At 43.8% G+C, this 27,222-nt stretch overlaps 2 protein-coding genes across 3 annotated transcripts; both read left to right on the top strand.

The window, feature by feature from the left end:
* Positions 1-13,345: 13,345 nt before the first annotated feature.
* LOC117853937 (RNA-binding protein CP29B, chloroplastic) lies at positions 13,346-14,213 on the top strand. Its single transcript, XM_072293513.1, has one exon. The coding sequence runs from the start codon at positions 13,618-13,620 to the stop codon at positions 13,957-13,959; it is 342 nt and encodes a 113-aa protein (XP_072149614.1). The 5' UTR covers positions 13,346-13,617; the 3' UTR covers positions 13,960-14,213.
* Positions 14,214-15,644: 1,431 nt separating this feature from the next.
* Positions 15,645-26,461, top strand: LOC117854277 (probable DNA helicase MCM9). Of its 2 annotated transcripts, XM_034736587.2 has the most exons (22): positions 15,645-15,907; positions 15,976-16,078; positions 16,161-16,260; positions 16,376-16,514; positions 17,108-17,174; positions 17,359-17,533; positions 17,885-17,984; positions 19,416-19,513; positions 20,112-20,177; positions 20,975-21,067; positions 21,685-21,801; positions 21,907-21,979; positions 22,674-22,740; positions 22,830-22,911; positions 24,009-24,130; positions 24,274-24,341; positions 24,616-24,722; positions 24,792-24,839; positions 24,928-25,080; positions 25,649-25,773; positions 25,949-26,100; positions 26,235-26,461. In XM_034736587.2, the coding sequence occupies exons 1-20, from the start codon at positions 15,762-15,764 to the stop codon at positions 25,705-25,707; spliced, it is 1,983 nt and encodes a 660-aa protein (XP_034592478.1). In that variant the 5' UTR covers positions 15,645-15,761; the 3' UTR covers positions 25,708-25,773; positions 25,949-26,100; positions 26,235-26,461. The 2 variants fall into 2 exon arrangements, with proteins under 2 accessions (XP_034592478.1, XP_034592477.1); XM_034736586.2 differs by having other exon boundaries at positions 25,949-26,461.
* The last annotated feature ends 761 nt before the right edge of the window (positions 26,462-27,222 follow it).

Genomic DNA, 27,222 nt, shown 5'->3' with positions numbered 1-27,222 from the left:
TATTATTTTGTTGCTTCTTTGAGATAATGTATGTCAAATACAATTTGAATAAATATATGACATGTATTTGCTAGTTTCACTCATTATTTATATATAAAATAGCTTATTGTGTTTGTGTCTCTTACGTGTGGGACTTATGGTCTACGTGGTCAATGTATTTTTTCACATGAAAATTGAGAAACCAAAGCACTGCCCAACCTTATCCCGTGAGTTCCTGCACCCATCGTTCCCATCCAGTCCTTCCCATCCTCCTCTCTCTCTCTAGCTTTCTTCCCCTCTCCAATCACCAAAAAAAATCAAGGTGGAGTAGAATGGCGAGTAGAATGAATCAAGTCACAGCTTCTTGCCGAGCTTGTGCCACTACATAAAAAAAGCATTCGTTCCAAGACTCAATACCGGTTGCATTTTAGCTCGATATTAATATGAGCATTAGTACTAGGTCTAACGGATAGTCCTCGAGGAGTCCCCTGTGACCCCCTTTAGTACCGGGTGGAGGCACGTTAGTACCTGATCCGCTTCTTTAATTTATCCGTCTCCACTTGCCCCCTCCTCTATCTCTCCTCTCTCCTCTCTCCTCTCTCACTCTCTCCTCTTCCTTCCCGGCCTCCTCCTCTTCCTTAGCTTCCTCCTCCTCCTCTTCCTCCTCCTCACCCGGCACCCTTACCCTCACGGCGGAGGTGGAGGCGGAGCGGGCGGGCGGCGGCCGGGGGGAGGGGGTCGGCGGGGGATTTTTTTTCTTTTTAATTTTTTAATACCCTCAACCGGTACCAAAGGCCCCCCTTAGTACCGAACTACTAAGTATCGGTTGCGAAACCGGTACTAAAGAGGGGTTTCCAACCGGTACTATTGGCATTTTCCCTAGCAGTATGAAAGGCGTCAGGTCCAGACCTGCACGCAGCAGCGTGGGGGCAGCCTAGCCCTACCAGAGCGACGGCAGCGGTGCTGGGCAGCCCGGGGCAACGCCGCAGCAGCCCAACGCCGGCGCGGGGGCAGCCTGACGGCATTGGTGCACGGCAGCGAAATCATAGATTGAACTGACGAATTGGCAAAATTGGTGCTATCATAGTATCCGCTAAGTTCACGGGCTGGAGATAAGCGGACTCGAACCGCTGACATCCGCCACAGGGTAAACCACCGCCTCTCAGGCCTCCCCGACGGGTTCTACCATAGAGGACAACAATAGGCAATAACTCCCCCCCGAACACAGCTTACAACTTTCATCGTACTGTGCTCTCCAAAGAGCAACTCTTCTCAAAATCTCAAAACAAAAGGTGCTGAGTTGGAATCCCATTCTAAGGATTCTTGTGGTTCCGGGAAATCCAGCTACAGGAGAACCAAGAACGGGGAGCTCTCCCCTTTTTCTGCCCGACTCTTTGATCTTAACTTAAGAATGCTGGTTTTAAGAACGAGTGATTGCCCTTCTCCGACCCTTACTGCCCAACTGGAGAGCGGACGGCTAATGTGTTCCACTTATTGAACAGGGTCTATGGTCGGTCCGTGACCCCTGGACGCCGAAGGCGTCCTTGGGGTGATCTCGTAGAAAATGCAATTCCTTGTTTAGCATCTAGTTGAGTGGGTGCTTGCCAATGGATGGTTCTTCTTTCCCTTCCGATACATAAAAACGATTTCTTTGCCTTCTCACTAGTGGTCTCAATCCTTGACTCGTATCTCATATTAGGTGCCCTACTTCTTTTTATATCTAGGAACAAGCGTCGGAGTCAATATCCAAGTAGCAGCGGAAGCTGTCCAGCCGAAAGACAGATCTGACAAAGCCGGTGAGGGGGGCAAGTGTTCTTCGGACTCATTCCAATTGAGTGCCAAGATGCGCCTGGAGCATAGCGCTGGGGTGCGAGAACGAGTAGTTCTGGTCCCACCCAGAAGAGTGCAGCTAATAAGCCCGTGGATATTGAGGTTCCCCAAGCAGTGCTTCCTGATACTGTATTTGAAGCAGTTCTTCGAATCCCTTATGATATGCAGCTGAAACAAGTTCTTGCTAATGGTAAAAAGGGAGGGTTGAATGTGGGTGCTGTTCCCTCGAAAGCCAGTCTTTTGTTTGATTTAGTTACAGATGGACAATCAAAGATATTGGCAAGAGGTGAAGATGCTGGGGGAAGGTGCGGGGAATGGCAATAACACTGATTTCTGGCATGATCAATGGGGCTCAGGATAGAGCTTTTAATATCCTTACAATTTCTGATTTTCTATGAACAGAAGATTCCTGTTAATCAAGTGTTGCAAGCAAGATCATAGAGAAATGACGCTAGGGACGATAAAAGGATTAATACTCGGCTCCTTTTTCCCCTCGGACCATGGGATGCTTTGTGAACAGCCCCCTCTGTTCAATACCGATACCTGTCAGATTCCATAGCTGATGAATCTCTTTCTTTTTCCACTCTTTCGCCGTCACGCAAGACGCTTTTCTGGCACAAACGCTTTTTGATCAGAGGTTAAATCGATCATCAGAAGAAGAATTAGGCCAAAAATTAGGATACATTCTGGGAAAATGAAACTTCCATTGAAGAGAAGCAAATGAAAAGCTTTCATAAAAATTCTCGTAGAATCGAGAATGAAGTTTTCATTCTGTACATGCCAGATCATGAATTAGTAACTGCAGCCAATCTCCGAAAAGTCCCGATTGTTTCGATTTTTGGAATGGGATATTTACGGAATCCCCTTTCGGCGTAGAGAACGAATCCTCTGTTGCAAGAAGAAGGGCAATGCCGATTGTAAGGTTAAGTATTACGTACGTCAAAACCAGTCAGTGACTCATTTAAGTGTTGTGCGAAAAGGTAGCCTTTTGGCAACTGCAACCATCCATAGCGGGCGACGGAAGATCAATAGGCTGTTTTTTCCAATTCTGCCTTTCATTGCGAAAAAAAGCTGTCCAAGTATAAGTATCTGTCTTTGCTGCAGCACCTTTCCTCCTTCCATGGATCTCTTCTTCGGGTATCTATGTCTTTCTTTGAGTCAGGCGACAAAGGAAGGTACAACTAAACTGTAGCGGTAGGAATAGACCTTGAATCTGCGATCAGAACATTGCTATTTGACTCGGACCTGTTCTGAAAAAGTCGAGGTATTTCGAATTGTTTGTTGACACGGACAAAGTAAGGGAAAACCTCTGAAAGAATTTCCATATTGACCTTGGACATATAAGAGTTCCGAATCGAATCTCTTTAGAAAGAAGATCTTTTGTCTCATGGTAGCCTGCTCCAGTCCCCTTACGAAACTTTCGTTATTGGGTTAGCCATACACTTCACATGTTTCTAGCGATTCACATGGCATCATCAAATGATACAAGTCTTGGATAAGAATCTACAACGCACTAGAACGCCCTTGTTGACGATTCTTTACTGCGACAGCATCTAGGGTTCCTCGAATAATGCGATATCTCACACCGACCCGCTCCAATACCCATAGGAAAATCCCCAGTCATATTCAGCGTACCTATCCCTGCAATCAAATAGATTGTCCCAAGGGCCCCATATTCTAGGAGCCCAAGTTATGCTATTGAAAATTCGTTCCTCTAGCAGTTCCGGTTTGACCAGCTGCTTACCTGGTTAAAGAAAATAGTTGGGCGGCTAGTGCTAGTTTCAGTAAGCCTGTCTCTTCTAGAGGAAAGCAAAGCAGGCCCGGGATTAAGAAGAGCTCCTATTTTCATACTCTAAGCTTGGATAATCTCGCGCAGACAGCTGACTCCTTTTCAATAGAAAGGAATAGCCAAACCTACCCAGCTGGCTGGTCAATCTCAGTGATCTTATCGGCCGGCAAAGCGGAGACGGACGACCACGGTCCCGACCTTACCAGCACCGTAGGTTTACTAATCAATGAAGCCGCCTCCAATCCGCTTAGTTAGACCAGACTCTCAGACATATGATTGTTGAGTTAGCCAAGTGAGGGGTTCGTTCAGCCCATCAATAAAGCGATTTTTTATCCCTAAAAATAAATGATAATCTGCCTTTCCATAAGAAAAACTCTTTTCTTTATAAGATAAAGAATCAGAGAGATATGGATTAAGAAAAAATTTCCCCATTTCTCTTTATCCTTTATTTCTATGGATCAGACATTTTTTTTCTTCCATACAAAATAATGGATTTAGTTCATATTCACGAAGCACTAGATTTTTGGGCCGAGCTGGATTTGAACCAGCGTAGATATATCGTCAATGAATTTACAGTCCGTCCCCATTAACCGCTCGGGCATCGACCCAGGAAGAATTTTTTCTAGGCTTTTTGATAATCTATGATTAACCTCTTTTTATAATACTCCCTACCCCCAGGGGAAGTTGAATCCCCGCTGTCGAAAGGCACCGGCTCCCAATGGTGAAATTCTTGCTGAAAGCACAGCTACGTGCTGGCACTCAATCAAGTAGTAGCGCTGGCACGTCACTCGGCTCCTCGGCTATTTCTCCTTAGGCGCATGTCTCAGCAACACAAAACGAGGGTTTCGAAAAATAGAAGCAGCGGAAATGCTCGCTTCTAAAAGGCTTAAAGGCTCTGATCAAGGCAATGAACATTTTTCACTTGGAAACTAATAAGAAAGGAATTCAAATCATAGTTCAATACAGACTTTTTATCCTTTAAGAAGGGTTAAACTTTCCTTCCAATACTTGTGCGCTTTACCCATCTCTACTGAACAAACCCACTACACATCGCTGGCAAAACCTACATCGAGTGGCAGGGTATGTGTGTAGGCCTTTTCAAGGACATTTGAAACAACATGTCGATAAATAGCTATAGAAAGTGGGGCTAGATCGAGAGTTCTGACCTTTTCTTTTCGTCGTTCAATTGATTCACTATCGCCGAATCTCGAAAGGAGAATTGAGGATTGGAATGAACGTATACCAAGAATTCTTGGGGTTCCCTGGGGATTCTTGATTGGAGCTGAGCTAACCGTAGCCCGGCTCACTCTCGTATGGCTCGCCCTCGAGCCCTGGGCGAGTCGGCCGGGTCTTTCCCTTTTGTTCTGTTTCCGCCACGATAAAGACGCACGGAAGAACTATGGTATGCCCAGCGCGTGGAGGATCCGTTGAGAGTGTCCCTTGTCTGGCAACGCTGCACCAACCTGGCACAGGCGTGTGGGCAGCCTGACGGCAGCGCCGCAGCAGCCTGACGGAGCACTAGCAGGGGCGCAGGGGGAAGCCCGACGGCGGCGGCGCGGGAGAATTCCGACGGTGTCGCCAGAGCAGCGCGGCTGCCGAATCCCGACGTCCTCGACTCTACGATGGTTGATGGGCATTCGATTTCAGCATGAAATTGCATAGAGGATCGGAGAGGTTTTGCTATGCGTGCAGTGGTTGCGAGGCCGTCGTTTTGGTCTGGGAGATACGAGCCAACACCGTCGTTTCGTGAAGCGACGACACAGTTCTCTCACCTCATTAACTATTTGCCAGGTAGGAAAAGGATGCTGATGTGGCAACTCGCAGATGGCATAATAATTGCCGTTGTACGTGCCCTAAAGAGGGAGGAGAGATGGAAACCTAAGCCTGTGGATGCCTCGTCGCCTACTGGTGCTCACTACTGTAGTTGTCTTTAATTCCAGACCACATCAATTAAGGGGGTGTTTGGATACGAGTGCTAAACTTTAGCAGGGTCACATCGAATATTCGGATGCTAATTAGGAGAACTAAACATAAGCTCATTACAAAACTAATTGCACAGATGGAGTCTAATTCGCGAGACGAATCTATTAAGGCTAATTAATCCATCATTAGCAAATAGTTATTGCAGCACCACATTGTCAAATCATGGACTAATTAGGCTTAATAGATTCGTCTCGCGAATTAGACTCCATCTGTGCAATTAGTTTTATAATTAGACTATGTTTAATATTTCTAATTAGTATCCAAACATCCGATATGACAGGTGCTAAAGTTTAGTAGGGGGTATCCAAACACCCCCTAAGTCAGGTGATAGTAGACGTCAAAGGAATATTGGTAGTAGTTGGGCAGCCATTGTATGTGTTGGATGTTGTTTCTGTTTGCTTGATGGATATTTGTATGTGGTTACGTTGTTCTGTTGTATTACAAATGTAATAATGGTTGTCCCATGTTTTAACCGTGAGTTCCCTAGCGTCGAGCTGTGCGCATTTCTTATGCATATTTACAGTGTTTCAGTAGAGATTATGTGCATGTTTCTCATTTAATTTTACTTGATTCAAATAGGGTAATGATCTATTTACACCTTTGTCGATTTGTGAAATTCGATGTGGTACTAAATAGTATAGGGACACAAACACCTTCTCAAACCTGCATTAGTCCTCGTCCCCATTTTTGACACCTCTTTTATTTTACTCTATGGATGTGGCAATATATAAGCTGTAGCATCCCAAAAACTCAAAACCTGAAATTACTCGAATTCAAATTTTTTTTCAAAACCTACTTTCAAAACCCTCAACTTAAGCTCATTCTCCGTCTAGATCCCAGGCTCCCAGCTCAATCCATCTCCATTTCCCATCGGCCTGGCCTAATCTGGTCCAACCCACCTCACCTCTCCCCCTTCTCTCCTCGTCTCTACACGCAGTGTCTAGATAACTACTGCTGTCACTCATGGCATAGTTTAATTTTTTCTTATTATTGTTTTCTCCTTTCCTTCACTTGTTTTCATTTTTTCCTCCCTTCCTCTTTCTTCCTTATCCATTCCTCCTTCCCACGACCCACGCAACCACCCACCCCAACCCATCAAACTAGAGTGGAGCTCCGCTCCAGCAATTGTCGTGCTGCTACAACATTTATTTGCCGCTCCCCCGTTGCTCCGCCGCTGGTGGATGGCCACACGCTCTATTGTCGCCATTGTGCCATGTGCTCATGCTCACACCCAAGTCTTGGAGGGCAAGCTAGGTTCCAAACGTTAGCGCTAGACGAGACAATGATCGGTAGAGGAGGAGCTGGTGGGCCACAGGCTCATGCTGGAAAGCTGCCACCGCTACTCCAGGCCAACCACCACCGCCGGGAGCCGATGCACCTCTGAGTTTGCAGAGACTTATGTGGCAATTTGGGTGTAGTTTTGGTGAAGTTTAAGGGCAATCTAATTCATTTAGTAATTTTATGTAGTTTTATTTGATCCACGCTTCTACATGAGTAATCTTATGTCATATAGACAAGTTATATTTGTCATCTTTTTTAGACATGTCATTTTTATTCATCTTAATATCGTGTGGACAAATTTGTGATAGTCAACTTTTGTATTTGGACATGTCATTTTTATTCAACTCGTGTGGACAAATTTGTGATGGTCAATTTGTTGCCATTTTTATTCATCTTACGTTGTCATTTAGACATGTCATTTTTATTCTTGCAGCTATCTAGTGATGATTCTAGTGATGAGAATGAGGATTTTTTCAAAACTGTGCTAGGAGGTGCTATGCTTACTCAAATTTATGTTGATATGTCCCTTACTAAAAATCCGACAAGGACATCTACCACCAGTGGAATGGGTTTTATGTTGGAGACTTTGCAAACTCCGGGCGAATGCCATAGCGTATGAGCACAAAAATCTTCTTTGACCTTCATGGTTTATTGGTACAGAGGTATGGGCTACAACCATCGTTGCACGTGTCTACCGAAGAGGAATTTTCTTATTTATCTATGCGGGAAATGAGTCTAATAGAAAATGTCAAAATCAATTCAAGCACTCCGGTGAAACTATTAGTCGGAAATTTAAGGATGTTCTGAACTGTTTGATGGCCATGGCAAAGGATTTCATTAGGTCAAAAGATTCAAATTTTCATAATGTTCATAGGAGAATAAAGGATGATAGGCGAGCATAACCACATTTCAAAGATTGCATTGGAGCAACTTGATGGCACCCACATTCGTGTTTCCCTTCTACCGGACGATCAAGTGAGGTATATTGGGAAAAGGGGATAGCCACCCAAAATGTTTTAGCAGTTTGTGATTTCGACATGCAGTTCACATTTGGTCAACCGGGAGCTATGCATGACACAAGTGTGTTATACAATGCATTGAGTGTGGACGTGAAATTCTTCCCACATACACCACAAGGTAACATTTATTTGAATAGTTACTTTACCATTAGATATGACTACAAATAAAATTATTTTTTGTCATCATTTGTAGGTAAATACTACGGTTGTCGACGCGGGTATCCCAATCGTCCAGATTACCTAGCTCCATATAAGGGTGAGAGGTATCATATGCCTGAGTGGTATAGAGGTATGGAACCAAAAACCCCAAAGGAAAAATTCAATCGCATTCATTCTTCTATTCGAAATGTGATTGAGCGATCTTTTGGCATATTGAAAATGAAGTGGCTACAAAATGCCGAACTACCCGATGTGGAAGCAAAAAATGGTAGTTATTGCTCGTATGGTTCTTCACAATTTCATTCGTGAGCATAATAGTGAGGATTCAGACTTTGCTCGGTTTGATCGTGATCCTAATTTTATCCCTACAATACCGCAACGGTACAATCGATTTGTGGTTCCATCGGATGGATCTACTTCAGAAGGCAGTGTCACTACAATGGATATTTTTCGCGATGAGCTGGCCACCTTGGAGGTAGAATGTAATGGAGTAGTGAATTTTCAAATTTATTTTCTATGTATGGAGAATTAATTTATGTACGAACAAGGTTAATTTATGTCATGTGACAACAATGGTTAAATTATATTGCTCGGAACAAAGTTGTATTGATAAAACACCACGTACAACGAAAATCTCTGTTTCTAGGAAAACACCACGTGAAGAGAAAAAAATTAAGAAAAAAAAGGAAAACACCAAGGGCATTAGTGGACAATCCAACCAAAAACTCTGTTTCCGGATCTGGAGCCGTTGTCTCAACTAAACACTTTTGCTCAGCTCCATGGTGAGAGTATAGATCCACACGCTGGAGCTGCTCTGTGGTGGAGCTGCTGTTTTTAAGGATCTGAAGCTGTGTGGAGCTCTGCCAAACAAATCCTAAGATACCACATGCTTTTGATAAATGCTCTACTGTACTCTATCAACCAAGCTGTAATACTTAGTAGACTAGCTGCTGCTGCTACTACTACAGGACCGCTATATTAAAGGTGTGTTTGTTCAAAGGATGGGATAGGTACGTCTCAATTTTTCACACGTTTAGTTGGAGAAACAGTAAGGACGAGATAACATCATTGATATTATTCCGTGTAAACGAGGGATGGCTCGGTGCCTCCGTCTTCCATCTCCTCTTCGCGCAGCTCTGCCCGTTCACACCCCTCCGGCCTCGCGCTGTCGCGCCCCGCCCCTCGCCGGCGTATTTCCGTTCCTTTGCAAACGGCCCCTCCTGGCCTCCCCGCGGGCGCGCGCGAGGCCGAGCGGCGGCGGCGGCGGCGGAGGGCAAGGCAGGCAGGCACAGGGCCACAGTGGCGGCGGTCAGGCAAGGCAGACGGCCATGGGGAAGAGTTGCTCCGTGAGGCAGCCACGGCGAGTTGCTCCGATTGAATAAAAAAACGATAGTAAATTGGCAATTGCTTGCTGTGCGGGAGTTCAATTTGATGTGCTCCTGAGAGAAAACAAATTCGATTTGCTTTTCTTCCTGGCACTTGCGTCCGTGCGGCCGCCCCAATCCGCGAGCCCACCTTGCTTCCGCCACGGCCTCGACAGATGGGGACGAATCAGGCTTGGGCGGAGGCGCAGAGCAAGCCAGGGCAGGAGAGCGGCGGAGCAGGCCAAGGCGAGCAGCAGAGCTGGCCGGGGCGGGTGGCGCAGAGCACGCCGGGTTGCCGCCATGGCCGTCCTCTGTTCCGAGCAGCTGACAGCTGGGCTCCGCAACTTTGAGTGAATGACAAACGGGATCCACAGCTAACGGCACGGAAACGCCATCCGTCTCATTCCTCGTCCATCACTCCAATCAAACACCAAAATAGGACCATCCAGACCCTGTCACGTTCCACATTGACTCCCAGCCAAACCCACGCTAAGACAACTACTCCCTCCATATCGTTTTATCTGATGCTCGCAAGTCAAAAGAGAAGGAGTCGAAATATTTGACGCTGGAGTTTATCCCGTATCCAGTTTTCCATTTTTGCCCTTTCACGCATAACAACAGGCGACGCTGGCTTCCGATGCCTCCGCCCAGCTCCACGGCTACCCCGTTCAGGGAATTCCCCCCGTCAGCCTCGCCGCACTGCTTGTCTCTGCCCGTCGCCCTTGTTGCTAACCTCCTGATTGTACTCCGATTTGATTCAACACGTCTTATCTATAATTGGATCTCATCTAACCAGGCTGCCTCTGAGCACCCGCCGTTTCGATTTATCGCACTGGAAGGAAGAACGCAGGTGGCCTTGGTGTTCTCCAGGTGATTGGACTTGGCCTAGTTGTTCGCCTATTGGATCTTCTCGGCCTCAGTGTGCTCCACCGTTGCTAGGCTCACGGAGGTGGGGGCGGGGGCGGGGGTGGCGGCGGCGAGCTCGTCGATGGCGCTTCTCGTGGTCCGTGGAACCCACTGTAGCCGCCGCCTGCATCGTCGCGCCTATGACCTGCCGTCACCGGCAAAAAGGGCGTGCAGCGAATGGAGATGGAAAGACGAGCAGTGGTAATGGAAGGAGGGGCAAAACGGTCAATGCATGCATTCCTTAATTTTGACAAACATGTCTGAAATGTCAAATAAAATGATATGGAGGAAGTACTTCGATATCAGTTGAGACAACATACTGAAGTCTAATATGGAGAGGAAAGAAAAGAGATACAGTATAGACTTGTATGGGAATGCGAGGCAACGGAAAGCATTTGACCACTAAAGCTTAAACTCTGCTTCTTTACTAGAGGATGATAGCAGCGTGCGAGCCTGAAAGGAAATTAACATCTGCATTCAGCAGCGGAGTTTTGTTACAAGCAGTGCAGATGCCGTGGGAGCCTAGTACGTACTCCGACATCGCTAGTTATGGTCTTATACATCGGTTTCTCGTCTGCTCGTCCGACATCGCGCGTCGTCCTCTCAAGATTATGACGAGCAGTTCAGGGGATCCAAAGAGGGAGTGCCAACCGGGTGTGACTCCGGACCACCGGTAACAGCAAGCCAAAACGGGTTTGTGCCATCGCTGATAGTTTAGAGTTTGATCTGTCATTTTTTTTCTTCCATCCTACTTCCTCCGTTCTAAATTGAAGGTCATTTTAACTTTTCAGATCTATAGATATTATTATGCATCTCCAATTTGGAACGGAGGGAGTAAAAGATAGCTGCCAAGTTCTAATACTTTTATAAAAATAAACAGAGATGAACATAACTTTTGTTTAGTGCTCCGGTTATCATGCGTCGCATCCCAAACAACATCTTTACATGGCTCTTCATCTCTATTTGTAGAGAACAAGAGCAAAAAAACAGTTTCCAAAATGGTCGGTATCATTTTCCACTTGTGGAGATCCTTCTTGACTCGACTCCCCGGCAGCCATACCGATTGCCGCCTTCCCGCGAGCTGCTGGCGTCATTCCAGCCTCTTCCTATACGCATACAGGATTACGACTGTAATTTACGATTAGGAGAGCGAGGTTTGCTTCTCCCGTGGTGAAATTAAATTGGACAGGGCTGAGGTAGGACCAATTGTGGTTGTTTGTGAACATCAGTATACTTTAAGATAGCATCCTTGCGCGAGCTCGGGACTTCTAGTAGGTGGTTAAGAGGGTACTTGAGAACGCTCCACTTCAAGTTTTTCAGCTTCAGTTCGAAATCATTTAGCTAAACATTCCTTGTTCTAATAACTCCAACTTCAGAAAAAAAATCTCGCCCCGCGTCGCTCGACCTGAACGACCCGAGGGCGACATGATATGTGCGGTCATAGCCACCCTTCAACCCTAGCTGGCCGCCGCTGGCAGCAGCCTGCGACGGCATCGAAGTCGGCGGCCGCACGCAGCCCCTCACCCATCCACCTCTTTCCCCTTACCCCCACGCAACAACCATGGTTGGAGCTCTTGCTCGCTGGTGAGGGCCACCCCCGGTCCACCTATCACTAGATCTGCCCTTAGCATCCGTGCACTTCAGGTCTTAGGGTGGTGGTTTCCCGTGCTATCGGGGTTTTCATCATCCGGCATCCATGACCTCAGTGCGGGCTGCTACAGAGTCACAGTGGTCGGATCTGTTCGTTCTTGGTCGCCATCTCGTGCTTGGTTGTCATCTTGTGGTGGTCGCCACCACTGCCACTTCTGCTTGGTGGTATGACCTCCTCCTTTATTTTCCCCACAACCTATGCCATTGGTCTGCTTCGACGACAGTGAGATATTGGTCGCTTCTGCTTGTGGAGTGAAGCCCTCGGTCGGCCCTGCTTTGTCGACAATGAGATATATAGGGACCTTGGTCGTTTGTGCCCTATCTGTTTCCGTCGTCTAAGTGGCATGCCCATCCCATCATTGCCGTCTTGCAACCATTATCGTAGCTTGGTTGGTCTCCATGAGTTGGTGTTTGGAGTTGGGTTAGGGTGATGCGAGCGAAAGCTCTGCCCTGCTTCTACCGGTGTTGAGCAATACTGAAAAATAGTAAATGGTATTAAATGACCTTGGATCCACCGTTCCATCAATCACACAAACCCCTTATTTATAGGTAGGTAACCGCCTTAATGTACAATACGCTCCAGTATTATACAATAGATAGATTACTAAAATATTCTAGGGTACAACAGAGATTACGCCACCAGTACAACTTCGCTTTTAACCACTCTTGCTTCGACTATCCTTCCTTCGTCTGGACTTCGGTTGCTCTCATCCAGACCATGTTTTGTTGACTCCATCTGAAGGTACATTTGGTAACCTGCATCAGAAATCTACGAGACAGGGATATGAAGCCCGCAAACTACCTTTTCGCCCTTTTAGGTTTTTTTTGCTACTGAAGGCTGGTGAGCCCTCGGTGAGGCGCTTCCGAAGGTGGTTCCCGAACACTTCGCACGACTGCTCAAGTTCATCACTACGGTTCATCTCCTTCTGCATCGATTTTCGCCCGTGCTTCGTCGTCTTCTTGGGAACACATCTGCACCAGCCATGTCTTCCTCATTTGTATAACCAGTCAGTACATGCGAATTGTTCTGATCTAATCTTTAATTATATTTTCTAATATCTATTCTTACTGCCTATTATATTAGAGAATTACATGATAGAGTTTGTTTTAGTCATGATTTATATTTAATAATATTGTAACGTATAAGTTCGAACACTAATCTCTCACCAGGTTTTCTCAAGTTGTATAATTTTATTGCTTGAGGACCTTAAGTTTGAGGTCTTCACTCTCGTGGTGATTTTGCAAAAACGTCCCTCAAGTTTTTGGTAATCAAACCGCAGTCCATATTCTAAAGAGAGGGGGGTTCGGGTGGAAAAAGGAGAGAAGGGAGGGGGTTAAGGGGAAAAAGCTTATCAAAACAGAGAGGAACAGAGAGGCGACGGGGGATTGGGCGCGGGCGGCGGCCGGAGCAGGGCGCCCAGCCGCTGCCCTCCCTCATCAGCGAGCACGAGGTTTGGGAATAGGCGGACGAGTCGGAGCACGGCAGGGTGGTCCTGTGCGTCAATGGTAGCTGCGAGCCTCCGTCGTGCCAGCCCCTCGAGGCGGTGCTTGATGTCCAGAAGGTCCTCCTCGCTCTCTCGACTCCTCCCGTGCCATCGACCTTCACCTCCAGCTCTCCAATCCCCGGAACCTTATCCTCATCCCCATCTCGGGTGTCATGGCCGCCGCGCTCTTCTCCACCTCCCTCTCGCCCCACTTCCTCACCCTATCCTCCCCGAAGCCCGCTGTGACCGTGGCCTCCGCCTTCCTCCCCTTCAGGCTGCCGCTGCGCGTGGTGTCGGCACCGGGGCGGCGGGTGTTTGAGCCCGTGGCCGTCGCGGTGTCGTCCGAGTACGAGACCGAGGGCGTGGAGCAGCAGGAGGAGGAGGGAACCGAGGAGTTGTCCGAGGACTTGAAGCTGTTCATCGGGAATCTGCCCTTCAACGTCGACAGCGCGCAGCTCACCGGGCTCTTCGAGCAGGCCGGCTCCGTCGAGATGGTCGAGGTATATACGAGTTAATTGTGCCACCCCGTCTATGTAATTAGTGTCAGAAATTGTCATTTTGCTAAAATAGAAAATATATTATTCTTTTAAAAAAGTCTTGCTCACTGTCATATGGTCACCTGGAATGGAACTGGAGTACTGGACAACTTGACCGAATTTAGTCAGGAGTAATTGAGTAAAGTTGCATATTGTTACACTATTTGAAACACTGATATGGTTATGTACTTGTGGTAAATTATGACCAGAAATCGAAACAATATTCAAATTGTGAACTCATATGCATTGAGTGAACCTTCTGCGTTTCACTATTTCGCCTTCACTATTCTAAGTTTCTAACAGTTCATAACTGCTTTGCAGGTTGTATATGATAGAATGACTGGACGAGGCCTAGGATTTGGATTCGTGAAAATGTCTTCAGCTGAAGAAGCCGGAGCTGCTGTTGAGCAATTCAACGGTTATGTGAGTATACTTCCATGGTTTAAGCTACCTTTCTCTTGGTATGCTTCTGGAGAAGATTAACTATCCAGTTGAAGGAAAAATATAAAGATATAGCAACACTAAACAGACAAAGATCAGATGCATTTCTATAAAAGGTTGAAATGTGAATCGTAGCATAACTGAAAACTTTAGGAACAACTTCATCATAGCTTTTGGAACTGAATTACTTCTCTTGAGTGCATAGTGCGTTGTAGCAGATTGAGCTCCTGACTAATTAGCCTTGCCTCTCAAACAAACATTTCAAGGCAGACCACTAAGGGTGACCTCTGGGCCACCATCGCCTAGGGATGACTCTGCACCAAGAGCACCAAGGGGCGGTGGAGGTGGTGGAAACTTTGTGGATTCAGGAAACAAGATATACGTAGGGAACCTCGCATGGGGTGTCGACAACTCGGCGCTTGAGAACCTGTTCAGCGAGCAAGGGCGGGTGCTTGATGCTAAGGTCATCTATGACAGGGAGAGTGGCAGGTCAAGAGGATTTGGTTTTGTCACCTATGGCTCTGCTGAGGAGGTCAACAATGCCATATCAAACCTTGATGGCATCGTAAGTTCTACATCCTGTTTTTTTTTGTGTATCTTCTGCATTGTCATTTCAATTAGAAAATGCGTTGTAATGCACGACTTGGATGTCAGGTAGATCCGAGTCACGGTTGCGGAATCAAAGCCAAGGCGTGAATTTTGAATTATGGCGATTTAGAGGTTAATAGTGTGTTTTGCCAAGTGTTAGTTTCTAGCTTCTATTCTAATACGGACTATGTAATAACCATTGTAACGCACGGACATTGTGCTAGTCATTCCAAAAGTCGGGGGGGGGGCGAGAGAGGGAGAGTATTTTGACTAAACACTATAAATTGTGGCAATATCGGGTTCATATATAAATACCTTTCTTGATAATAATTAAATTTTCAAAAGCAATAAGATATAGGAAGAAAATAAAAAAATAGTTTGGAGATCAAACCAAGTCATCAAACCTTAAACTTTACCAAATAAAGGAGCAACCTCTCTGGCGCTTGATGATCATCAAGAAATTTTAATTACGTACTCCGTATAAAACTGGCTGGGTAAATGACAAATAAAGCCCAAGCAACAGTGCATATTTATCAAAGTCTTGAGCCCACATAACTTATGGCCCACAGGCCACAGTCTGTTTCGGCAAAGGACCTCGTATATTTTCGCAAGCCCACTATAGAGCCCTCTCTCTTGCAGAGAAAAAAAAATCAGGGGAAAGAGAAAAATTGAGCCGCTCAATATCCTGAGTCCTGACCATCATCGCCGCCTCCACTCCGCCGTTTCCCGCCCAAATCCCCGCCGCCGCCCAAATGTCGTCGTCGGAGAAGAAGAAGAAGGAGGATGAAGCCCAGGTGGGTGCGCTTGCGGGCTTCCTCCAAGACTCCTACTCCGACAACATTCACAGCATCCTCCTCGACGACGACCCATCGAAGCTCCATTTCCCGCTCGTTATTGAGTGCGTCCTCCTCCGGACCAGCTCCTCCTGTCCTCTTCTCCAAACCCTAACCTCATCTCCTCTCGCAGATTCGCGGAGCTTATGGACTTCGACCCCAAGTTCGCCGGGAAACTCTACTCCTATCCCGACAAGTACCTCTCCTTACTCGACAAGGCCGCTCGATGTGTGAAGGTCAGCGAACCAGCCGGGCTAAGGGCCGCCTCCTGCATTCCCATTCCCCACTCTTTTCTGAAACCTCAGTATTGCCTTGCAGGGTGATATGATCGAGGAATTGGGTGATTTGAAACACGCAGCATCGAAGAAGTTAGTGCACGTACGTATCGACGTCTCTGGATCACCGCTAGAATTCCCTGGTGCGTGCTTGTGCAACTCTTGTGTTCGTTCGAATGCCTGTGTGGTGATTTGGTCACGATTTGGCGGTCCATTTCATCCGATTCGTGACTTGGTGGTGATGGACGTGTTTTGCAGAGGCGTCCCCGAGTATTGGAAAGGTGAGGGCGAATCACATGAAGAAATTGATTACCCTGAAGGGAACTGTGATCAGATCGGGTGGCGTCAAGATGATTGAGCGAGAGAGGTATTACATGTGCAAGAAGTGTCAGCACAGGTTTGTGATGCATATTTCAGGACCTTTTGTACACTAATATGGGCTGGTGAAGCATCACCATGAATTTCGTATTAGTGCAGTTCTGTTATTTCTGATGGCGGTCTACTGATTAAGCTGGTTAGGTAGAAGCCTCTTAAAAAAGAGAGGGAAAGACTTCCTAAAACTAAAGTAGAGTTTCATATTTCTAGTTGAGCTGGCGAGATTAGACCATCTTCTGTTACATTGTTGCTAACACTAGCCTATTTGGGTTACTTAAACCTGTAAGCCAAAAGTTCCCTGAGCAAGTTGTCTCTCTCTGTATTCTTCATAACTTAAGCATCTCCCTCAAGGGCATACAGTGTAACTATTTGAGAAGCATGCCATCTTTAAAGCATTATGCAGGCTTAACACTATTCGGTGAGATTCACTCAGAGTTCAAAACAGTTTGTTGATTGCCCTGAAAGTTCAGACGAACTTCCATATAATTTTCTGAGTTGACATATAACGGAAAAGATTATTGACCTCATCATTTCTCCTAAGAAGTATTGTTGAACATTATGATCATACATTCATACACTTGACAGATGATATCTAGCTTTCTGTACCTTGAACAGATTCCTGCTTTATCCTGAGCTGGAGGCTGGGAATCGTATAAACCTTCCTGCATTGTGTCCATCGGAGGTATTTGACTTTCTTAGTAGATGCTTTTGGTGTTGTTGTTCCCCTTGTTCTACACATATTTTTCAACATGTGGTGAACACTTGCCTGTGATAGATGTACTCTTGCCTTTTACGTTTTGCAGTTGGTTGAACTTTTGCTTGAACTGCTGTGGAAATTGTTACTGATAATTCTACTGTCCATATAGAGTTCAAGAGGATGTGGAAGTGCTTCTTTCCAGTTCATAGAAGGTACTACCGTCTGCCGTGATTACCAAGAAATCAAAATTCAAGAAAATGTACAACTTCTGGGTGTTGGATCTATACCCCGTTCGATGCCTGTAATTTTGATGGATGACCTTGTCGATAACATTAAAGCTGGAGGTAAGCAGCATTTTTGTGCTTCATCCACATGATTATGTGGAACTACTAATGGTATTCTTTTGTCCCACATGTCCTGTGTTGTTATCCTGCATTCCCTTTTTTTTAACCTTCTGAAATTCCCAGTTATGTTCTGAGCTCGAAAAGTCAGAACCCTTGATATTTCTGAGGGCAGCTTGACCAGTTAACTTTATAACATTTTAATATTGATTTCTTGATATTTCCATGATGAAAAGTCAAAGCGGAATATATTCTATTCATTTGCATGAGTTGCGTATTAATGGTCATCCATTGTTGCCTTGTTGGTTTAACTTGCTATTTCATTATATTTAGCCGTGTTTGTTCTTTCTTCAGATGATGTCATTATTACGGGTATATTATCTGCCAAATGGTCTCCTGATATTAAGGATGTGCGATCCAATCTTGATCCTATGCTGCTTGCCAATTATGTGAGGTAATTTGATAATTTACAATTTGGTCATTCAGCAAGCTTCGGTTCAACTAATTTGAACCTTTTGATCATTAGAGTTGTAATCACCTTTTCAGCTATGCGATACTAATTTCCTTGTTCTTTAAAGTATTTTATTGCATAGTAATATAGTATACTCGCTAAGAATTGGGAGCCTGTTCATGCATCCAGATCAATCCTGTGACACCAACAAAGTTTTATCACGTTCATAATAGTTGAAATTTTATTCTTGTTTTCCATGTCTAGCCTGTATGCAGCCAACTAAGCAGAAGCCTTTGTCTACTGTCTATAACCTGACTCATTCACTAGGCTTCGGTGACTGCACTGTAGTTTTCTTTATCATGCACGGAAGTAGTCAGATCAGATGTCATTAGAGGTAGACTATGTTTAGACTGTAGAAGCTGGAAGCTATTTTTAGGGCATGTTTGATAGAGCTCCATCTGATTCTAATTCTCTATGGGAGCTGATTCTTTGAGACAAGTGATTTTGTGGCTGAAAGTGATTCTCTTTGATTCTGTAGCATAAACTCTTAAAATCAGGATGGAGAATCACTTCACAGAATCAGGAGAAGCTACTTTTTTCAGCTCCCAGCCTCTTAGTTCATTTTAGAGAATGTGGGGAACTCCCCCACAGTTTGCCCTTCAAAAAAAGTTCATTTTAGAGAATCACTTCACAGAATCAGCAGAGAATCACTTCTCTCTGAAAAACTGTTTGGCAAGTAGGCCTGGGCAAAAATAACCGAAACTGAAAAACCGAACCGAAAGAACCGGAACCGAAACCGAAAGATTCGGTTCCTTATTCGGTTCCTGATATTGAGGAACTGAAATAACCGAAGAAAATTCGGTTCCTACTCTCGGTTAACCGAATTAACCGAAAGAACCGAATTACATGAATTATACTTCACTTACTTGTATTTTGTAAGATTATGTTTGGTTTATGTGTGGTGTTTCATATTTGAACTACTATATATTTGTGTTACTATATTGCTATTGTTCCCCTATAAATTATTACTATTGAAAATGGATATAGTGTTGCATAAATTTGCCTTAGAACACATATTTATTGTTGCCTTGACCTCTTTTGAAAAATTTCGGTTAGTTCGGTTAGAATCAGAACCGAACCGAAATAACCGAAAACCGAAATGGTAGGTTCCGAGAATTTTTGAGAACCGATCGGTTCCTATTTTATAAGAACTGAATTTCTTCAAAAACCGAGGAACCGAACCGAACCGAAAACCGAATGCCCAGCCCTATTGGCAAGGCTCCTGTTGAATTCAGCAGAGAACCAGCTCTCAGAGCTTTGCCAAACAGGGCCTTATTTGTCCAATGGTTTGTTGTTTCTGGATTTTCAAGTTTGAACAATGTAAGTTACTCTCATTCATTGTTCTTATGTTTATGAATGACTATGTGCATACAGGAGAACAAATGAGCTGAAATCTGATATAGACATTCCTGCGGAAACTGAAGAGGAGTTTAAGCATTTCTGGAAAAAATACAGGCTTACTCCACTAAAAGGTGCTTAAATTCTCATTCTTAGTATGTGCCTGGGTGTTTCCTGGACTGGCCTAAACCACCGATGTTCTACCCTTTAAGCATATATAATGCATTGCATTTTTCCAATTAGTCGTGTGACATTGGGACAATTAGAAAGTTTGGGTGCAAAAAGAAAAAATCATTCTTTGCTTAATGATAACAGCCAACCAGCTACTTCTCATTTCATAGATGGGTTTGTCTCCGAACTATCACTAAATCAATATGCCTATTTTCTTTACCTAATGTGAACATTAATATACGTTGCTGAGCAGCAGCCAAGTAAAAACCAGTAAACATGTGCTGCAACAGTACCCCAAGGGTAATGCTCAGGTCAACAGTACTGCTGCATGTAACAACTTCTCTTCATTCACCTTTCAAGTTTCAAGACAGCTCATGCTTGACCTGTGTGATGGTGGCCATGGTTCCCACCCTTGGCACCCCCACGTTGCTGAGATGGCATGTGCGTCACACATGTGATCAGCTGCACTCCTGCAATATGGCAGCAAACTCTCAATGCAGCTCAGTGCTGAGGATGATGTTGACGGCACACGATATCTTATTCTGTTTCTGTTATATACAGGAAGAAACTTTATCTTGGAAGGCATCTGTCCTCAAATTTTTGGGCTATTCACTGTAAAGCTTGCAGGTATGCAACTCTGAGCTTTATAGTTGTACTAACTATTAACCGTAATTAGTAAAGTAGCTTTACAATTGTGCAGCTAACCTTGATATATGCTCTCAGGACTTAAAATGCACAAAAATTTAAAGCAGTAGCAAGTAGTATGAGCCAATTGTCTAGCCAACATTTTTTTTCATTTCCTATAGGAGCACGAAAGTATTTTTCACTTTACTTATTTCATTCATATATAGTTCTGTATGACTTCTAAAAGTAATTTAGCATCAAGATCAAGCTGAGCCTGCCGAGCTGTAATTAGACAACATGAATTGCATTACACAATGGTTATTCAACATAACACTGAAAAGTTTATACCTAAAACCTGTCATAAACTCATAATTCATTCTTAGTTCTTCATCCTGTCTGGTGCTTTATGTGCACCATATTTCCAACCTCAAGTGATTGCCAAGCCTCAAAACATCACAGCGGATTGCATGATGTTGCTCAATTTTCAATATTCATAATGACCTGGTTGAGTTTATATCAAACGGCTGAGAACCCCCCAAAAAACTTGTACTCTATATTAAAGTTCAGTCCAAAGAAGAATGAGAGAGCCATATCATATTAAATGCTTCGTAGTGTCTGATAGTGATTTCAGGCTCCATAATATTTCATTAATTTATATTATAAATCTCACTATAAGCTTATAAGGAATTCTTGTTTCGAATCTAGATTTTTCTCTCTAAACATACTCACTAACTTATTATTTTTGGACTAGTTATTGTAAAATTAAGTTAGCAAAACATCGCAATGTTTCATGATTGCAGTTGCTCTTACATTAATTGGTGGAGTGCAGCATGTTGATGCTTCTGGAACAAAGGTTCGTGGAGAACCCCATATGCTTCTTGTTGGTGATCCAGGTACAGTATTCATGACATGTATAGACAAGTAGCAATTTCTCCACGGGGTGCTGCAAAGATGAGCTTTTGAGAGAAAAGCGCAGGAGCTCTGCCTGCAAAGGCACCTAGAGACTATATTGCATGGACATGAGCATGGGTATGAGCATGGGTGGCGGAGTCCAATTTGGACTCCAGCCCCTTCAGCCATAAGAGTTTGTAGTTGCCACATATCATTTGGAACTCGACTAGGGTGTCGATAGACTGACTCAGAAAAAAATTAGTTGGGTGTCCTGGTAACAATGCTAAAGAGGCATCAGAAGAAAAAAAAAAGTAACTGCTAGTTAAAACAATTAAGCACTGTCATGTTCAGCATGTGGATTGGATCAGAGAGGGTAGTCGTGAGAGGTTTCTGGACCTTGTCAGTGGAGCTGGGGACCCGTGGTTGGTGACTTCATCAGCGAGACAGGGTATAGAGAAGGAAAAATAAGATAGTAGATTGATCTATCGCTTAATTCCAAGAGTGCTAGTTGCTAATTATATAGGCAGACCACCCTAACTATTCCTGAAAATGAGGGAAAACTTTTATTTAGAAAATGAAAGTCAAAATTGCAACTATATTTTGTTCCATTGAATTTCAGGTACTGGTAAATCTCAGTTTTTAAAGTTTGCTGCTAAATTGAGCAGCCGCTCTGTGATCACAACTGGCCTTGGAAGCACCAGTGCTGGTTTAACTGTTACAGCTGTCAAGGATGGAGGTACTTATTATGTCTCACATAGCGTTATTCTTTGTATGTTAGGTTTTTTTTGTTTCATCTGAAGCTAATAACGATTTTATTTCGGGGGTGTTGCTCTGATATCAGGAGAGTGGATGCTTGAGGCTGGTGCTCTTGTTCTGGCTGATGGTGGTTTATGCTGCATTGATGAATTCGACAGGTTAACAATCAGCAACTGATTTTTGACTTAATACCATTGGCTAGTGCCATCGTAGTGCTCTTTGATTATCTGAAATTCAACACATTCCAATTCCTAAACTATATTAGACATCATCTGACAGTGTAAAAAATATTAATAATACTAGCTCGTAGTTCTGATATCCAATAACAGGGCTGTGTACGAGATGCATACACATGCCTGGTATAGATGTCCAATAATTGCAGTTATTTTTTTGTACACACATGTATGAGATGTATACACATGCATGTAACAAACCACCCTCTTTAATGGAGTAAACTCTGCCAAGGTTAGGGGCCCCTTTCCCTTATGCCCCTTGGAGGTGCCCTTGTGCCCTGCTCCAGGGCTGGGTCTGATGAGTGATGACCACTAATGTCCCTGGACATACATGAGATCTCAGATAATCTGCATATATAGTTTTTACCTGATTTATTTTCCATGATAAATGGAGAGCTTTTTCTTTTGCTGGACATGAATGGATAATTCATATATTTCCATGATAGTGATGGCCACTCATTTCTTTGCTCGTCCTATCAGAGTGCTGTTCATACTTTTTATAAGCCATGATGTGTTATGCAATACTTTTGGATTCTTGCTAAAATTAATGCAAAGATTGTTTTATAATCTAATTATTGTGGAGGTCTATGCCACCTTAATTTGACATTCTTCTCAATAGCATGCGAGAGCACGACAGAACAACAATACATGAAGCCATGGAGCAACAGACAATAAGTATTGCAAAGGCACTGCTTCTTTGAAAATTTACCAGTTTCTGCATCATTCACAATACTAGTGTACACTTTGACTCAGCATTGTTTCTTCTGTCTTCCAGGCTGGATTAGTCACAACACTCAGTTCAAGGACTACTGTCTTTGGTGCCACGAATCCAAAAGGGCAATATGACCCTGATGAAAGTAGTGCTTTTACACATCAAGCAATTATATAGCATAGTTACTTAAGTTAAACATCGTTTCTGGATTCCATTACGATAGTGTTATTGGGCTATTGGACAATAATATTACAAGGCTAGTTAATTTCTTAAGATTTATTTGGAGGACTTCCATAACCTGTAAATTGGTCCAAACCCTTTTCAATCTGCTTAACAATAATAATTTAGCAAGGCATTAAAAAGCAAATGATTGCTTCTAAGCTTTTATCGTCCCTTGCTAGTTCTTAGGTAATTGTTGTTTCAATACAAAGTTCTTTTTTGGAGTTTTGGGAAGATACTATGGTTTTGTTAAACACTTTTGTTTTGGAAAGCTAAGAGGTGTTCGGGTGTAGTGAATTATATAGTTTTGAAAACCATGGTATTGCTAAAACTGCCTTTTTTGGGTTTTGGGCCTTTTTGGGCACTAATTTCTTTTTTGAAGTTTTAGAAAAAAAATACTACGGTTTTGGAAAGCTAAGAGTGCTTTCAATGCAAAAAAAAAAACTGTACTTTTGAGAACCATGGTATTTCTAAGGTAGTCTTTTTGGAGTTTTAGAAGCCCCACTTTTTTTTTTGATGTAAATACAGCGAGGGAGGCCCCCGCTGTGTAGGATTTTATTGAAACCAAAAGAACTAAAAAGGAAACTGTACAAATTAGAAGCCCCACTTGGGACTTCTTTTTTCCAAACCGTGGTTTTCCACGTCTCTGGTCTCTGAAACTCGAGTTCCTTTCCTTGATACCATGTTTTTCAAAACTGAAACATCCAAACAGGCCGTTAGTAACTGCACTCCGTACCTCTTTTTTCTAAACCATGGTTTTTTTTTTTTGAGGGTCAAGGCGGGGGGTGGGGGTGGGGGGATGCCCCACCTGAATTTCATTAATGGGGCCCTTTGCAGGCCAAACAGCATTGTACAGGAATTTTAAGCATGAACAGGGGTTTGGGGGGGTTCTGAGTAAACCATGGTTTTGCACATCTCTGGTCTCTGAAACTACAGTTTCTTGAAGCCATGTTCTTTTAAAACTATAACATCCGAGAAGGCCTTATCCATTCTGATCACTGTATCTTTGCTTTTCCCTTTCAGGCTTATCTGTGAATACAACACTTTCAGGACCACTGTTGAGTAGATTTGATATAGTTCTTGTTCTCTTGGATACACAAAATTCTGATTGGGATAAAATAGTTTCATCTCATATATTGAAGGAGGTATGTTTTGTTGTTATTAAGTTGGACTTAACTCTACTATCTGCATCTTGAATATTCTTAATCTATAAGCATGAAAATAACCCAGTGGGTTGTCAGTCAACATGAAAAGTTTCTATTAAGAAGTGAATTTTTAAAATGTGCAGAATTTTGATGAAAAGAAAGACAAGACAAATGCTTCTGATGTAAAATGGACGCTCCCCAAGTTGAGAAGGTGGAGACCCTTGATGTACTATTTACCTCCCATGTTGATAAGGCTGAGCTTAGAGGCTGGTTTACAGCAATACAAACAAAATTATTTTGTTATGTTTTATTTGATATCCTCACCTCATTTGTCAGCTTCTGAAAATGCTCTTTGTCAGAGCGTAAATAATGACCAGCAGAAAGTTCCCAAGTGCATTTAGCTGAATGTGCTGTTCAGCACCGAAATTTTCCTGTCTTTCGCTGTCAATACCGTACAATGATACCTGAGTATTTCGAAATTCCAGGTACATCAATTATGTAAAGCGGTTTAAACCAGTTTTGACAAAGGAGGCAGAAAGAGTTATCTCGAGCTATTATCAGCTTCAGAGAAGATCAGGAACACATAATGCAGGTTAGCCAAACAATATTAATCCCTAGCCTTAAGAGTTTCCTGCCTCTCAATAATTGGCTTCTGTTGCAGCAAGAACAACGGTACGCATGCTTGAAAGTTTGATAAGGCTTGCACAAGGCATGTTCTGTTATCTCCTGGGATTCTTTCCTCCTTTTCACAATTGATATTCTTACCCTGTTCTTACAGTTTATTTTGTCTGCTGTAGCACATGCAAGGCTAATGTTCAGAAATGAGGTTGAACAACTAGACGCCATTGCTGCCATATTGTGCATTGAATCCTCCACGACAACATCTCCAATAGTGGACATTGTTGGAAATGCTCTGCACTCAAATTTTACAGATAACCCTGACGAAGAATGTATCCTAACATGTGATTTTGTAGCTTACTTATTTGGATTCAAGTCATTTCATCAGCGAAAACTTCAAACTGAATCTCTTTGCTGTTTTTTGTTTTGTTTTGCTGAATCTACAAAAATTATTTGTCTATTTCTTTGGCATGCCCGTGGAAGCAAGGATAGACATAGAGGCATCTAGGGCACGTTTGGATATTGGCCAGAGCCTGCCCTGCCAAATCAGATTGGCTGGCCAAATTCTGGTGATGAAATTGGCCGCCGCGATTTGGCCGTGCATGGCCTGAAAAATGAACTGCGCGTTGGCTGCCTGTACAGTGGCCTGCCAAATCACGGCAGCCATCCAAACACCACCTTCGGTCACGGTCAACGGCCAAATATTGGCTTGGCTCGCGCTGGCCTCAATCCGAACGCGCTCCTATTCTCCCCCGTAAATGTTAATTTTATGTTGCACAATGTATGTCCTGCTGATTACTGGATCCTTGCCACTTGAGATACTTCAATCATGAACACACCTGGATTCTGTAAATCAACAAGCAACTTTCCTGTGTCTTTGTTTTTCTTGACATCTTGTAGATAAAACACAGGAGAAGGAGATCCTTAAGAAGCTTGGACTAATTGAAGGTTCCCCATAATTCAGTACAAATCATCAGCTGCTGCATCCTGTGCTATTCTGCACGATGAATCAGTGATATGCTAAGGTGAACTTGCTACATGTGTGTATTGGCAGTTTGGCACACCATTTAAAATTGCTTAGATAATTAGATTGCTATTCAGCATGCCATGAATGAACTACTAAATCAAGTATTGCAGATACATAATTCCTTAAGAACGATGTCAGTAATGAAACCATGTTTGCAATTTTATGTCCTGCAGTGGGTTGCCTATATTCGAAGCTTGTGGATCATCTAAAAGACTTGGAAAAACTGCTTCTGAAATTCTAGAAGGGCCGGAAACTGAAGCATGATGTTCTTGCGTTCCTACCTTGCCTAGTTGATGCTTCACCATTCACTGGTTTATATGTGACTGTGAGATTCAATTACTTGCTATTGAGTTTATGTCCGATCGACTTCATATGCAGGGTCTTGGTTGGATGAAGTCTTGCAGTTCACGGTGTATATACTTATGGGCTTCGTAACGTGTGCCAATTTTCTTTTTGCAGTTCATGGTTGGATGGGTTCTACCTTTACAGGCTCATGGTTGGGTGGGCTTTATAACATTTGCGGTTCATGGTGTATATACTTCATATACAATATTGCAATCTGTATCAGATATGCTATGTAGCGTGTAGCATTTATTTTCTGCTACTCAGGACTATACCTCATGACATCTACAGTATCTGTTTAAATTGAAATAAGGAACTCACTGAATGAGTTTGTCCTTTGTCAATCGTCGTGTGGGGTTGTTTGGTGAGACATTTTGACGATGTGGACAAGACGCGAGGATCTGGATTTTTCAATGATGTGGAGCGAATAGCCGTGGGAAATGTCAGTGTACGTATGTGGGTTTCGGTTGGCATGCTGGCGGTGACGGCATAGATGGGAGCAGGGCTGCAAACCTGCTGCGTGTGCGTGGTCACCCAATCATGTCTCAAGTCTTTCTGGCGGTCAGGCAGTCGCTGACTTCGATTGAGGTCTGTTTTCTGTCACTCGTTCTGCTAACAGAAAGCTCAGGCTTGTAGAGAACTTCGTAGGTTGATTTTTGAAGCCCATGAGTCCACGAGTCCAGTTAGGCTCAAGCCCAGTCGCGTCCCTGAGCCCGATTGCTTTACTGGCGGCACACGGGCACAGCAAGCTCTGTGCCTCTGCGCGCTGCTGCAGACTCCGCGGGTTGCTCGAGGAGCTGGAGGCGTACTCCGCCGCGGCTCACCTCGTCTAGACGTCAAACGTGTGAGCCCCGGGCTGGGCTTGTAGAGTCCTACGTCTTGTTTAGTTGGTAAAGTTTGGAGGTGCTAAATTACTGTTACAGCACTGTAGTACACTGTAGCGTTTCGTTTGTATTTGTGAATTATTGTCCAAACATTGACTAATTAGGCTCAAAAGATTCGTCTCGCAAAGTACAACAAAACCGTGCAATTAGTTTTTAATTTCGTCTACATTTAGTACTCTATGCATGTATCGCAAGTTTGATGTGATGAGGAATCTTCTTTT

The sequence above is a fragment of the Setaria viridis genome, chromosome 4, assembly GCF_005286985.2.
Source record: "Setaria viridis chromosome 4, Setaria_viridis_v4.0, whole genome shotgun sequence".
NCBI classification, from domain to species: domain Eukaryota; kingdom Viridiplantae; phylum Streptophyta; class Magnoliopsida; order Poales; family Poaceae; genus Setaria; species Setaria viridis.
Note: the sequence above shows the minus strand (reverse complement) of the source record. Positions and strands in the feature narration are given on the sequence as shown.

Excerpts from the sequence above, each read along its gene's own strand:
- LOC117853937 (XM_072293513.1), top strand. The coding sequence starts at position 13,618 with ATGGCCGCCGCGCTCTTCTCCACCTCCCTCTCGCCCCACTTCCTCACC.
- LOC117854277 (XM_034736587.2), top strand. The coding sequence starts at position 15,762 with ATGTCGTCGTCGGAGAAGAAGAAGAAGGAGGATGAAGCCCAGGTGGGT. Across the intron at positions 20,178-20,974 it reads ATTCACTGTAAAGCTTGCAG|TTGCTCTTACATTAATTGGT; the intron begins GTATGCAACTCT and ends TCATGATTGCAG. Across the intron at positions 24,131-24,273 it reads CATCTCATATATTGAAGGAG|AATTTTGATGAAAAGAAAGA; the intron begins GTATGTTTTGTT and ends TAAAATGTGCAG.